Source organism: Orycteropus afer, unplaced genomic scaffold (genome assembly GCF_000298275.1).
Source record: "Orycteropus afer afer isolate SDZICR_OR568_19922 unplaced genomic scaffold, OryAfe1.0 scaffold00127, whole genome shotgun sequence".
NCBI lineage: Eukaryota > Metazoa > Chordata > Mammalia > Tubulidentata > Orycteropodidae > Orycteropus > Orycteropus afer.
Genome location: NW_006921714.1, coordinates 6,896,756 through 6,909,171, shown reverse-complemented (window position 1 = coordinate 6,909,171; position 12,416 = coordinate 6,896,756). Strand labels below are relative to the sequence as shown.

The 12,416-nt window shown below is 42.7% G+C and overlaps 1 protein-coding gene across 1 annotated transcript in view; it reads left to right on the top strand.

The window, feature by feature from the left end:
• The first annotated feature begins 3,985 nt into the window (after positions 1–3,985).
• The window catches only part of SERPINA12 (serpin family A member 12), a 17,673-nt gene continuing 9,242 nt past the window's right edge, over positions 3,986–12,416 (top strand). Inside the window, exons 1-2 of the mRNA XM_007944547.1 lie at positions 3,986–4,619; positions 7,534–7,804. Of these exons, the coding sequence (XP_007942738.1) occupies positions 3,986–4,619; positions 7,534–7,804 (905 nt within the window). The remainder of the gene's footprint in view (positions 4,620–7,533; positions 7,805–12,416) is intronic.

Sequence of the window (12,416 nt, the reverse complement as noted above, 5' to 3'; positions counted from 1 at the left end):
ACTCTTCCTAACCCCTATACTCACATGTGTAATCTGATGTAATGTGAGGAATTACCTTACATATAATGTGAGGTACCACCACTCGTCTGTAAGTTTGTTGCACTGTGGTGGCTTGTGTGGTGCTGTGAGGCTGGAGGCTATGCCACTGGTCACCCCTAGTAGACATGTTTCAGCAGGGCTTCCAGACCAAGACACACTCAGAAGAAGGAATGGGCCTTCCACTTCTCAAAGAATTGTCCAGTGGAAACTTTATAAATAGCAGTGAAAAACTGTCTGATATATTACTAGAAAACTTTATGAATAGCCCTGAAACATTGTCCAGTATAGTGCCAGAAGATGAGGCCCTCAGGTCGGAAGGCACTCAAAATATAACTGGGGAAGAGCTGCCTCCTCAAAGTAGAGTCAACATGTGGATGGAGTAAAGCTTTTGGGATATCCATTTGCTGATGGGGCATGACTCAAAATGGGAAGAAACAGCTACAAAAATCCATTAATAATCAGAACATGAAATGTATGAAGCATAAGTCTAAGAAAATTGGAAGTTGTCAAAAACTAAATGGAATGCATAAACATCAATGTCTTAGGCATCAGTGAGCTGAAATGGACTGGTTTGGGCCATTTTGAATCAGACAACCGTATGATCTATTACAGCAGGAATGACAAATTGAAGGGGAATGGTGTGGCATTCATTGTCACAAAGAATGCTTCAAGATCTATCCTGAAGTGCAATACTGTTGGTGATAAGAAAATATCCATATGCGTACAAGACTAGCTATTACTACTATTATTCAAATTTATGTACCAACCACCAAAGCCAAAAGTGAGGAAATTGAAGATTTTTACCAACTTCTACAGTGTGAAATTGACCAAACATGAAATAAAGATGTGTTGATTATCACTGGTGACTGGAATGCAGAAGTTGGAAACAAAGAGGAGTCACAGTAGTTGGAAAATATGGCCTTGGTGATACAAATAACACTGGAGATTGCATGATAGAATTTTGCAAGGCCAACAACTTGCTCATTGCAAATACTTTTTTCAACAACATAAATGACATCTATACATGTGAACTTTGCCAGATGGAATACACAGGAATCAGATTGATATTTGTGGAAAGAGGTGATGGAGAAGCTCAGTATCTTCAGCCAAAACAAGGCCAGGAGCTGATTGTGGAGCAGACCATCAACTGCTCATATGCAAATTCAAGTTGAAGCTGAAGATGAGTAAAACGAGTCCACAAGAGCCAAAATATGACCATGGTTATATTCCACCTGAATTTAGAGACAATCTAAAGAATAGATTTCACATATTGAACACCAATGACCAAAAACCAGAGGAATTGTGGAATGACATCAAGAATATCAACCACAAAGAAAGCAAAAGATCATTCAAAAGACAGGAAAGGAAGAAAAGACCAAAATGGATGTCAGAAGACACTCTGAAACTTGCTCTTGAATGGAGAATAGCTAAAGCAAATGGAATAAATGACAACATAAAAGAACTGAACAGACGATTTCAAAGGTCAGCTGAAGCAGACAAAGTCAATTATTATAATGAAATGTTCAAAGACCTGGAGTTAGAAAACCAAAAGGGAAGAACACACTCAGCATTTCTCAAGCTGAAAGAACTGAAGAAAAAGTTCAAGCCTCAAGTTGTGATATTGGAAGATTCTGTGGGCAAAATATTGAGTAATGCAGGAAACATCAAAAGATGGAAGGAATACAGATTCATCCAAAATAATTGGTCAATGTTTATCCATTTTAGGAGATGGCATATGGTCAAGAACCAATGGTATTGAAGGAAGACGTCAAAGCTGCACTGAAGGAATGAGGGTGACTTGAAGCACTTACTGATGAAGATTAAAGACCTCTACATAAAGGAAATGAAAATCCTCACACAACTGGACCAATGAGCGGCATCATGGTAAACGGAGAAAGGATTAAGTTATCAAAGATTGCATATTACTTGGTTTCACCAATGGAATGGTATCAGCATTCATGAACACCAATGGAAGCAGCAGTCAAGAAATCAGATGATGGATTGCACTGGGCAAATCTGCTGCAAAAGACCTCTTTAAAGTGCTGAAGAGCAAAGATGTCTCTGAAGACTAAGGTGTGCTTAATGCAAGCTGTGGTGTTTTCAATCACCTCATATGCACATGAAAGCTGGATAAAGAATAAGCAAGACCGAAGAAGAGTTGATGGTTTTGAGCTGTGGTATGGGTGAAGAATACTGAAAGTACCATGAACTACCAGAAGAACTAACAAATCTGTCCTGGAAGAAGTGCAGCCAGAATGCTCCTTGGAAGCTAGAATGGGCAGACTTCGTCGCACCTACTTTGGTCATGTTGTCAGAAGGGACCATTCCCTGGAAAATATATCATGCTTGGTAAAGTGAATGGTCAGGGAAAAAGAGGAAGGCCCTCAACAAGTTGGATTGACACAGTGTCTGCAACAATGGGCTCAAGTATAGCAAGGATTGTGAGGATGGTGTGTGACAGGCAGTGTTTTATTCTGTTGTACATAAGGTTGCTATGAGTCAGAGCTGACTCGACGGCACCTAACAACAACAACAATCTCATATAATATAATCACCTTTTGTAATGCAATCTAATGTAATATAATCAAACAGTCAGTTGAGGTCATGCCAGTGTGGGGTGGATCCTAAACCTAAACACTTCTGAATTATATAATGAGCATCATAGACACAGACAGACACACACACATACACACACATAACCCACACACAAACATCAGAGAAGACAGATGCCGTGTGAGGATCATCTATGACCAAGGAACCAAGGAATGCCTGGGACTATCTATAAAGAAGGAGCCAGCATGGCCAAGACCCTGATTTGGACTTATAGCCTCAAGAACTATTACAAAACAAATCTCTGTTCTTTAATATCATCCACTTGTGTTATTTCTAAGTAACTAAGACATACATTTTACAGCTCTGTGAGGCTTTATGGCTAGAGATTAAGAAGAAGTTGAAGATAAAATTCTTGCCCTCAAAATCTCAGTCTTGTGGGAGGTGTCAAAGCTAGGAGGTTGATAGAAAGAGCAGAAGTTATGAAGCCAGACAGAGTTGGATTCTCCTCCCCATGGCCGCACTGCCTTCTCTTCCCTGGAAAGAAGGTAGAGAAGGAGATTGACTGAACATCTAGGTTCCCCCAGGGTGGGTATCTGCCACTAACAGACCATACAATCTTAGACAGGTGGCTTAATTTCTGAAATTTAGCCAGAATTCTTTTGGCTGTAGGTAACAGACCTAATTCAAGCTAACCAACTGTAAAAGAGGAATTTATTTGTTCATATAACTTGGAAAAACAGAGAAAGGACTTCAGGTACAGCTGGATCCAGGCACTCCAACAATGTAATCAAACACGTCCCTCCATTTCTCTCTTTCCATCTCTCTATCCCACTTCTCTTCCTCTCTATGTGGAAGTCATAACCACATTGAACTTCAGAATTGTGTCATCAAGCCAGTCACCCAGAGTTGAGAGGGTTTTGCATTCCCCAAGAAAGATAATGCTTGAAATAACTTTGGTCTCACTGTCTTATCTTTTGTTAACCAGTCAATGTGGTGGGGGATGGAGTATTATGATGGCTTGGCCTGAATCAAATGTCTACACTGTGGAATGTTCTTTTCATGGCCCTGTGGAGTAGAGAGGGGCAGGTCCCCCAAAAGAATTGAGCTACTACTGTCATAAGAAGGAGAGGTACACAAACAAGAGCTGTCTTGTATAGTCAAGGCTCTTATTTATGAACTAGGGATGATCATTTCTCATCCCCAGAATGATTTTATGGGTTAAATCCTTATGCATATCAAAGTACATATAAACCACCATGCACAGAACACACCAGTCATCAAATTTCTTCTTCCATCTGGTCTTCTTCGTGGATAATGTTAGGAGAATAGAACTCATTTTTTGTTTGTTTTCTAACTTTAAGTCTACTTCTCAACAGGACAATCTTCAAGGAAAATGAATGCTATGCTGGGCCTTGGCCTGCTTCTGGCTGGCTTCTTTGCTGTGGAAGGTGTTCCACAGAACAACTTCTCTCCAAATAGTCATGTGGCTGTGAGCCAGCCCCAAGTATGGAAAGGAAGGTGGGCAGCCCAGGAGCTTGCAAGGCAGAACACAGATTTTGGCTTCAAGCTCTTCAAGAACTTGGCCTCTAGAAGCCCCAGCAAGAATATCTTCTTCTCCCCCTTGAGTGTCTCCATGGCCTTCTCCATGCTGTGCTTAGGTGCCCAGGACTCCACTCTGGCTGACATCAAGCAGGGCTTCAACTTCACGAACCTGTCAGAGAAGGATCTTCATGAGGGTTTCCATTACCTCATCCAGAGGCTAAACCAGGGGCGCCAGAATGTCAAGCTGAACCTTGGTAATGTGTTGTTCATAGACCAGAAGTTGCAGCCCCAGCGGAAGTTTCTGACAGATGCCAAGAGTCTGTACAATGCAGACGTCGTTCCCACTGACTTCCAGAACTTAGAAATTACTCAGAAGAAGATCAATGACTATGTCAGTCAGAAAACCCATGGGAAACTTGACAATCTGATCAAGAATATAGATCCTGGCACTGTGATGCTCCTTATAAATTATATTTTCTTTCGAGGTAAGGCTTGGGGTATGTTGGTATGGAAAGATGAATAGACTTAGATTAGAAAGCTGGATTGGCCATTTGCTTGCTCTGTGACCTTGAACTCATGTGTAATCGATCTATCAAAACCCCACTTTTCTTACATATAAAATGAGTGTCATAATACAAAGCTCATAGGTCAAGTATCGGGATGCTCTATCTGAAATGAGCTTTGTGAAGTCTAAATTATCTTCCATTTGTGTGCTTCCATTACTAGTGATTATCCTAACCCAAAACTGGTTGTAGAGATTGGGGTGACATTCTTGTCCCCATGTTTTAGATGAGAAAAGTTATATTCAGAGAGAGATTAGTTGACTTACTCAGAGTTACACAGCCAATCAATGTGAGTCAAGGATATAACTCAATTCTCTTGGCTCATGGCCTGTGCTTTTGCCATCACTCCAAGTAAACTCCTAGGCAGTGACGGTGGTGGTGTTGACAGTGGTGATGAACATTGTGGGTGGAAACTTGGTCTGTTTATCAGACTTTGTTTGTTGTTGCTCTTAAGTGCCATTGAGTCAGTTCTGACTCATAGCAACCCTATGTACAACAGAACAAAACACTGCCTTGTCGTGTGCCAGTCTCATAATCCTTGCTATACCTGAGCCCATCACGGCAGGCACAGTCTCAATCCATCTTGTGGAGAGCCTTCCCTTTTTTTGTTGACTGTCCACTTTACCAACCATGATATCCTCCAGGGAATGGTCCCTTCTGATAACATGACCAAAATAGGTGAAACTAAGTCTGGCCATTCTCACTTGCAAGGAGCATTCCAGCTGCACTTCTTCCAGGACAGATTTGTTAGATCTTCTGGCAGTCCATGGTTCTTTCAGTATCCAACTTTGTAGATTCCTCAAATCTGAATGTGAGAGGTTGAAAATAAGATGGAGCATATTCCAGAATCCAAACTTTATCCTCCACTGTCACACACATGGGAGCTCTGGTGGCAAAGTACCCAAGGCATCTGACTGCTAACCAGAAGGCTGGCGGTTCAAACCCACCAGCCACTCCTCAGAAGGAAGATTGGGCAATATACTTCCGTAACAATACAGTCTTGGAAACCCAAGGAGGATTCACTATGAGTCAGATCCAACTTGACAGCAATGAGGGGTTTTGAGGGGGTCACACACATACACACAGTCACACACACACAAGAACAAAGCCGATACCCCTCTGGCCAGGCAAGATCACTGCTGAGCTGTCAGCAACACCGTCCTGAATCTGAAATCTCAGGACTCCCGTATCCTGACAGAGACTGATAGCTAGAGAGGAAACAAAAAGGAGTGATGGCTATAGACTGATACTTCAGTCTACCCAAATCAGAAAAGAGGTGGGAGAATCTGGAATTCCCACACTTCCTTCATCCCCTCGATCACAACAGGAACACGAGAGACAATGGCAATGCCAGTGATGACTAGCATCCACAGAACATTCTCTATACAGTCACTAAGCTAAGCTGCCTTATCCCACTCAGTCTCACAGCAGCCCTAGGAGGTACTTATCAACATTCCCTTTCTACAGATAAGGATAATGAGGCTCCAGGAGAGTGAAACACTTGTCCAAGATCATATATCTGTAGCAGTGAAGCCAAGGTTTGAACTCAGGCTGTTGACCCCAATACTGTGTAAGGGTACAGAGTGTAAGGGTGAAGGCTAGGTTCTCACTCACACCTTTGCTCTTGGTTCTCAGAGATTCATACACACTGCTAACTTCTTTGCTTTCATACAGAGGGATTAGGGGTGGAAGGGAAACTTTCTCCCTACTACAGGCACAGGATATTTCAAGCCCATCATTTTGGTTATTCTGTTATTCTGAAGGCCTTTTATGTGTTTATGATAGCAAGCATTTAAATGAGAACTCACCAGGAACAATTTTTTTTTTTTTTTATATAACTGAGAAACTATCTTCCAGAGTGGATCCTTTTAAGTCACCTTAATTTCTTGCTCAGTTTTATATGAAGATGCAGTTAAACTGCTTATAAGTTATTTTCAGTGGAGTCAGTGGTTCTTTGTATCACTACCAAACTTTACCAATCAGAACCTCCTTTTTCTTTAGTGGCCAAAGTCCAATTGCTTAGACAAAGTCCAATGTAGCCTCATCTAATTTTCCAATCTATTTTCTGTAATATTTAATCATTCCATGAATATTTAATCAAATCATTGTCATCAAGTGCAGTTTTTATCATTGCTAGATTTATTTTTTATCAGTTATTTCTACTAAGCCTATGTTTTTACAGGTCAATTACTGTGGGCTTTGATGTGACCAACAAGATGTCACTTTTTATTGTACAATCTTATTTGATGTTGGTGGTATCTCCTGATAATATTCATTGCAAACTTAATGAAAGGCAGGTCTTTTGCATCCAGTTCTGGCAGCAAAAATCATCATCATGGAAAAGGGCCAGGCCTGAGATTATGGCCAATAGGGTAAGAGCATCTGCAGGTCTCCAGATGCTCAGCTTTGTGTGGTCACTGCTCCTCAGCAGGCTCCCAAGGGCAATCGACTCCAGTAGTCTTCTCAGCCCCACATGAGAGTGGTTCATGATTTGGTGGAGTATTTTACTCAGGTCAGACCCAAATAGTCCCTGTTGAGCAGAACCCAGTCCTCTCTGCTAGGTCATAATTCCGGGCCTTTCTCATCCTCAGGGGCACTCAAGCATAGGGAGCCTGGGCAGCCCATCTCAGTATCCCATCTCAGTCCTTGCTTCCTTGGAAACTGATAATCAGGCCCTGAAATCCCCTCACCAGGAGTCTTCAGGGCATGGCATGTGGACAGGACACCTGGGGATCTGTCCTGATATCCCAGAGCCAACAAACCAAGAGACTAGTGGTTTTCTTGGTCCAGTCACCTCTTCACCTTCCAACACTTATTGTCCTTCTTCAATCCCAAGCCAGGTGGCAACATGAGTTTGATCCAAAATTAACTAAAGAAGAAGACTTTATGCTGGACCAAAACAAGTCTGTGAAAGTGCCCATGATGTTCCATGGGAGCATGTACAAGGTTGGCCGTGACGACCAGCTCTCCTGCACTGTCCTGGAAATGCCCTACCAAGGAAACATCACAGCCATCTTCATCCTTCCTGATGAGGGCAAACTGGCGAGTGTGGAAGAAGCCATAACAACCAACGTATTGGCAAGATGGAGGAAAATAATCACACAGAGGTAAAGTGGATGCGTGGTGTACCCAGCTTCTTCCTTCTTCTCCTCTTTCCATCCACTCTCTTTGCTTTTTCCATCACAGATTTATTAAGCAATTACCTTGTGGCTGGGTCCTAATCTAGGCTCCATGGTGAACTTATATTTTGGTGGGAAGTAGGCAGGGAAACAAATCATATTAATACAGTGGGACACTTGCTCTAATAGGAAGATGTATAAAAAATAGGATAAGCGCAGAAGATGAAGCAAAAATCCTGGTAGAGGACAGCTGTCACTGAGGGTTTCGCAGACGAGGTGGCATTTGATCTAACTCTTCATTCTCTGTGGAAGGGAGAGGAGCTATGAAATCCTAGGCAGAGGGAAACCCCAAGACACATACTTGGGGTGTAAAAGGAAACTGTGTTCATTGTGGATAAAATTATATTTTCTACTGCAATGTCACAACAAAACTAGGGAATGTGTCCCAAGTAATTTATAACTAATAATGATTGAAGAGCCAAAGGGAGTAAGTATTTTTCATTTCAAGCATAAAATTAAAACAGACTTAAGGTAATCCCTACAGAATCTCTCCTATGTACTTGTCTACAGTAGATTTTCTTGGGAAGATAAGGGCTGTCATGACAGGTAAGTCTTGGTGACTTGATAATATTGTGGACATGCATGGTGTCTCGGGGTCATGGCTGGTATGTGGGAGATGGTGAGGTAGAGAGGGACATCCCACTTAGCAGACACCGTGTCAGTATGTTCCCCTCCCCAACTCTTCACATTCTTTCTTCCACTTTGCCACCTCTCACATTCCCCATCCTAAAGGTCTGTTGAGAATCTTGGCCATGCATGACATGCTCCTAGGCAGGGAAGGATCTGAAGAGAGGTTGAGACAGGGTTAGGACTGAGCTGAGCTGAGCTGAGCTGAGTTGAGCATGATATCCTTGAGTGATAATGGAATTGAGTCCATTCCTTCACCCTGGGACAGATGCTTAGAGGAATGGTAGAACAAGTCTCTGATATCTAGAGTTAGCTGAAAGCTCATGGAAGGAGAATTCTAGTTCTGAGTGCTTCAGATAAAGTTACGGTTCTGTGAGTGGCAAAAAGCAGCAGGCTAAATGGCAGGCCATCCCATGGGAACTCGTGTACCTTCAACTATGTGAAAGGCTTCAAGAGCCAGTTTCTGAGACACTCCTCCACACTCCCAGATGAAAACCTGGGGCTGCAAGTGTTGCCAGAGTCCTACCTCTAAAATAGGAGAAGGGGCCTGGATTTCAGCCTTAGCTGAGACTCAGCTTTCTCATCTGTGGTGCAGCCTTCCACAGGACTGGATTAGTGAGAGGACTGGAATACCTGGCTGGTGCTAATGGTTAGTGCTCTCCACTGCTAACCAAAAGGTGGGAGGCTTGAATCTACCGATAGGCACCTTGGAAGAAGCTCCAGTAATCTACTTCTGAAAAATCAGCCATTAAAAACCTTACGGAGCACAGTTATACTCTGACACACATGTGGTTGCCATGAGTTGGAGTCAACTTGACAGCAAGTGGTATTTTTTTTTTTTTTAATGAGATGAGGATTAAAATAGGCCTTACACAGGCTTGCCCACAAGGGTGCTCACATCTGTGGCTAAGAAGCAGAGATCCGGGCTGCTCAGAAGATCTTCAGAACCTCAAGTTTATGGAAATGTGATCTTCCTATCTTCAGGGGAAAACTCAAGATGGCAGTTCATCCACTAATTGTGAGGGCACAGTCCTCTTAACATGGGAGTGCCTAGAAGGGTCTGGGTGTGTTCTAGCAGCATCTTAGCATTCACAGAGATTTCTTGGGGGGGGGGGGGCTGTCCAATAAATGGATAAGTGTGAGAGTGAAAGGAAGATGTGAAATGGAAGAGACCCCACCCCTCTACCCCCACTTCATCCAGTAGGCCCAGCTTCACAAGTCTTTGACTCCATAGATCACATTTCCTTTAACATTTAAATGATGGTGGGAGGCTGTGTGCTAGATCCTCATGTTCCTCTCACAAAGTCTCCTCTCGGCAGCTTCCATTGCTGAGGCCACTATAAAGCCATCACTAAACAGCCCAGATATTCTTGGTGGGCAGTTGTCAACTTTCTGGCTTTAGGAGAGGGCCCTTTTCCCTTTGCTTCTCCTCTAATTTTGGGTAGAAACTCCATGATTTCCAGCAGGCCAACTCAGTCAGGCATTACTGGAAGTTTGGAGGTACTGAAAACAATGTCCCTCGCAAAGAGCCAGGGATAAGTTATAGTGCACAGAAGTCACTTCTCATGGAGTCCCTGTGCATGTTGCTCTCAAAGTCTCTTCCAGGGTGGCCTCTGTCTAGCTCCTGGCCTGTCTCCATTGACAGAGTCTCACAAGCCCACCACACTACGGTCTCTTCCTGCATTTGTTGCCTTGAAGTCAGGAGGACCTTAGAAAAGAGGGTTCCTCTTACCCCAGACAAAGTCTTGCCTCCCCAGTTACTTCTCCCATGATTGACTGCAGTAATGTCCACTCTTCTCATGAAAAACTCCATGTCCTCTCACACAGTGGTTTCTGGAAGGGAAATAAGTACCATCAGAACATTATAGGTTCTACAACAAAGATGTGAGAAACCAAGGTAAATAGATAGAGATGACAATCCTGGAACTCTGAGCATCAAATGAAAGGATAGATAATTAGATTGAACACTAATTGGAAGAAGAAACAGAACAAAAACAGTGACTAAAGAGAGAGATGGAGAGGAGGCTCAGCACAGCATGGTCATTTTGGGACACAGGCAACATACATGGGTGAGGAGAAGCCAACTTCATAGACTCTCCAATAAAACAGAAACAGAGTGTAAATAAATGCAAAGTGAAGCAAGGTGAGTAAAACACGAGCTGTATCTCAGAAGGGAAAGTGGTTGAGAACTCAAGTAATGCCAGATGACCACAGAACAGGGAGGGAGCCCATAAATACTGAAAAAAACACCCATAAGTAGTGGTCCCTAGTCATTTGGGTGGGGGTCCAGGTGGAGCGGAAGGCCTGTGAAGTGGTGGCTGTAAACATTGGGCATTGGGTGCCCCACACTTTGCTTCAGTAGGTTCAGGAACCAAATAACCAGCTGTACTTGCCCAGGAGTGTAACGGGTCCATGCCAGTGAAAGGTAAACAGAGAAGTGGGCTCTTTTACTTTCCTCTTCACACCTTCCAGTGACCAGGGGTGAGTCCCCCCCAAACATCCCAGCAGCCAGTGATGACCCCCTGTATCTCTTCCACTGCTTGGTTTGCTTAAATTGTCTCCCCCTTCATCCACTGCCCCATGGCTCCCCACTGACCCATACCCCCAGCAGACCATGCATGTTCCTATCACTGCATGCTATATATGCACCACCTGTGAAGTTGGTAGCACATGCTCTCGTGGATCATGTATGACACACCTACAGCCTCCAAGGTTGGAGGCGCATGGTCCAATCACCATTGTGGTTGGAGGTACATGCTCCCATGAAGCACACGCTGCACATCTTCCACTTCTGTGATCAGGAGCACACACTCCTGTGGATTACACACAACACACTTGATGTTGCACCACTTCTTCAGTGGCTGTGGGTGCACACTCCCATGGATCACATGCCATGTGCCAGTTGCATCCAAGTTGGCAGCTCACATTTTCATGGATCACATGCATCACACCCACTGTCATGCCATTTCCTCAACAGTCAGGAGTGCACACTCATGTGGATCATGTGCCAAGTGACTGCCTTCTCTCTGTGGTCAGTTCTGCATGTCCCCATGGATAGGGTGCCATAAGTCTGCTGCCTCAGTAGTTGAAAATTTTCAAGAAAGTCTAAGAATTATGTAGGACATTGTCAAGAGGAATAATTTACATGTGATAGGAACTCCAGAACAGGAGGATGCAAAAAAAAAAAAAAAAACCCAGAGAGAATTTTTGAAGATTTACTGTCAGGAAATTTCTCTAATATCATGAAAGACAAAAAGATATCCATTCAAGAAACTCAACAAACCCTATACAGGATAACCTCAAAGAAAATTACTAAGATGTATCATAATCAAACTTTCCAAAACCAAAGACAAAGAAAGAATCCTGAAAGTAGCTCAGGAACAATGCAATGTTACCTACAAAGAGAAGACAAGGCTAAATTCTTATTTCTCAGTAGGAGCCATGTGGCAAGAAGACAATGGGGTAACAATATATAAAACCCTGAAAGGAAAAGTTGCAAACCAAGAATTACATATCCAGCAAAACTGTCCCTCAAATATGATGCTGATTTTAGAATGTTTTTAGATAAACAGATATTAGAAGAATTTTAAAAAACTGGACCAACCTTACAAGAAGTGCTAAAGGAAGAGTTCTTTGTACAGAGAACCAACAGCATCAGACAACTTGAGATTAATACACATAACTATACCACCCAGAAATCAACCCAGACAAAGAATTTTCAAAATTAAAATAAACTTGTAAGACAGAAAATAGGGAACCAGAGACATCAATCTGTAAACGATGGCAACCACAAAGCAAAAAGAAGAAAAAAATGGTATGATTACAGAAATGTCAAAATGGAGAGAAAGTTAAGATGATATCAAGATAGAAAAGACTTTTAAACCTCAGAAGATTAAAAAAAAAAAAAAAAAAA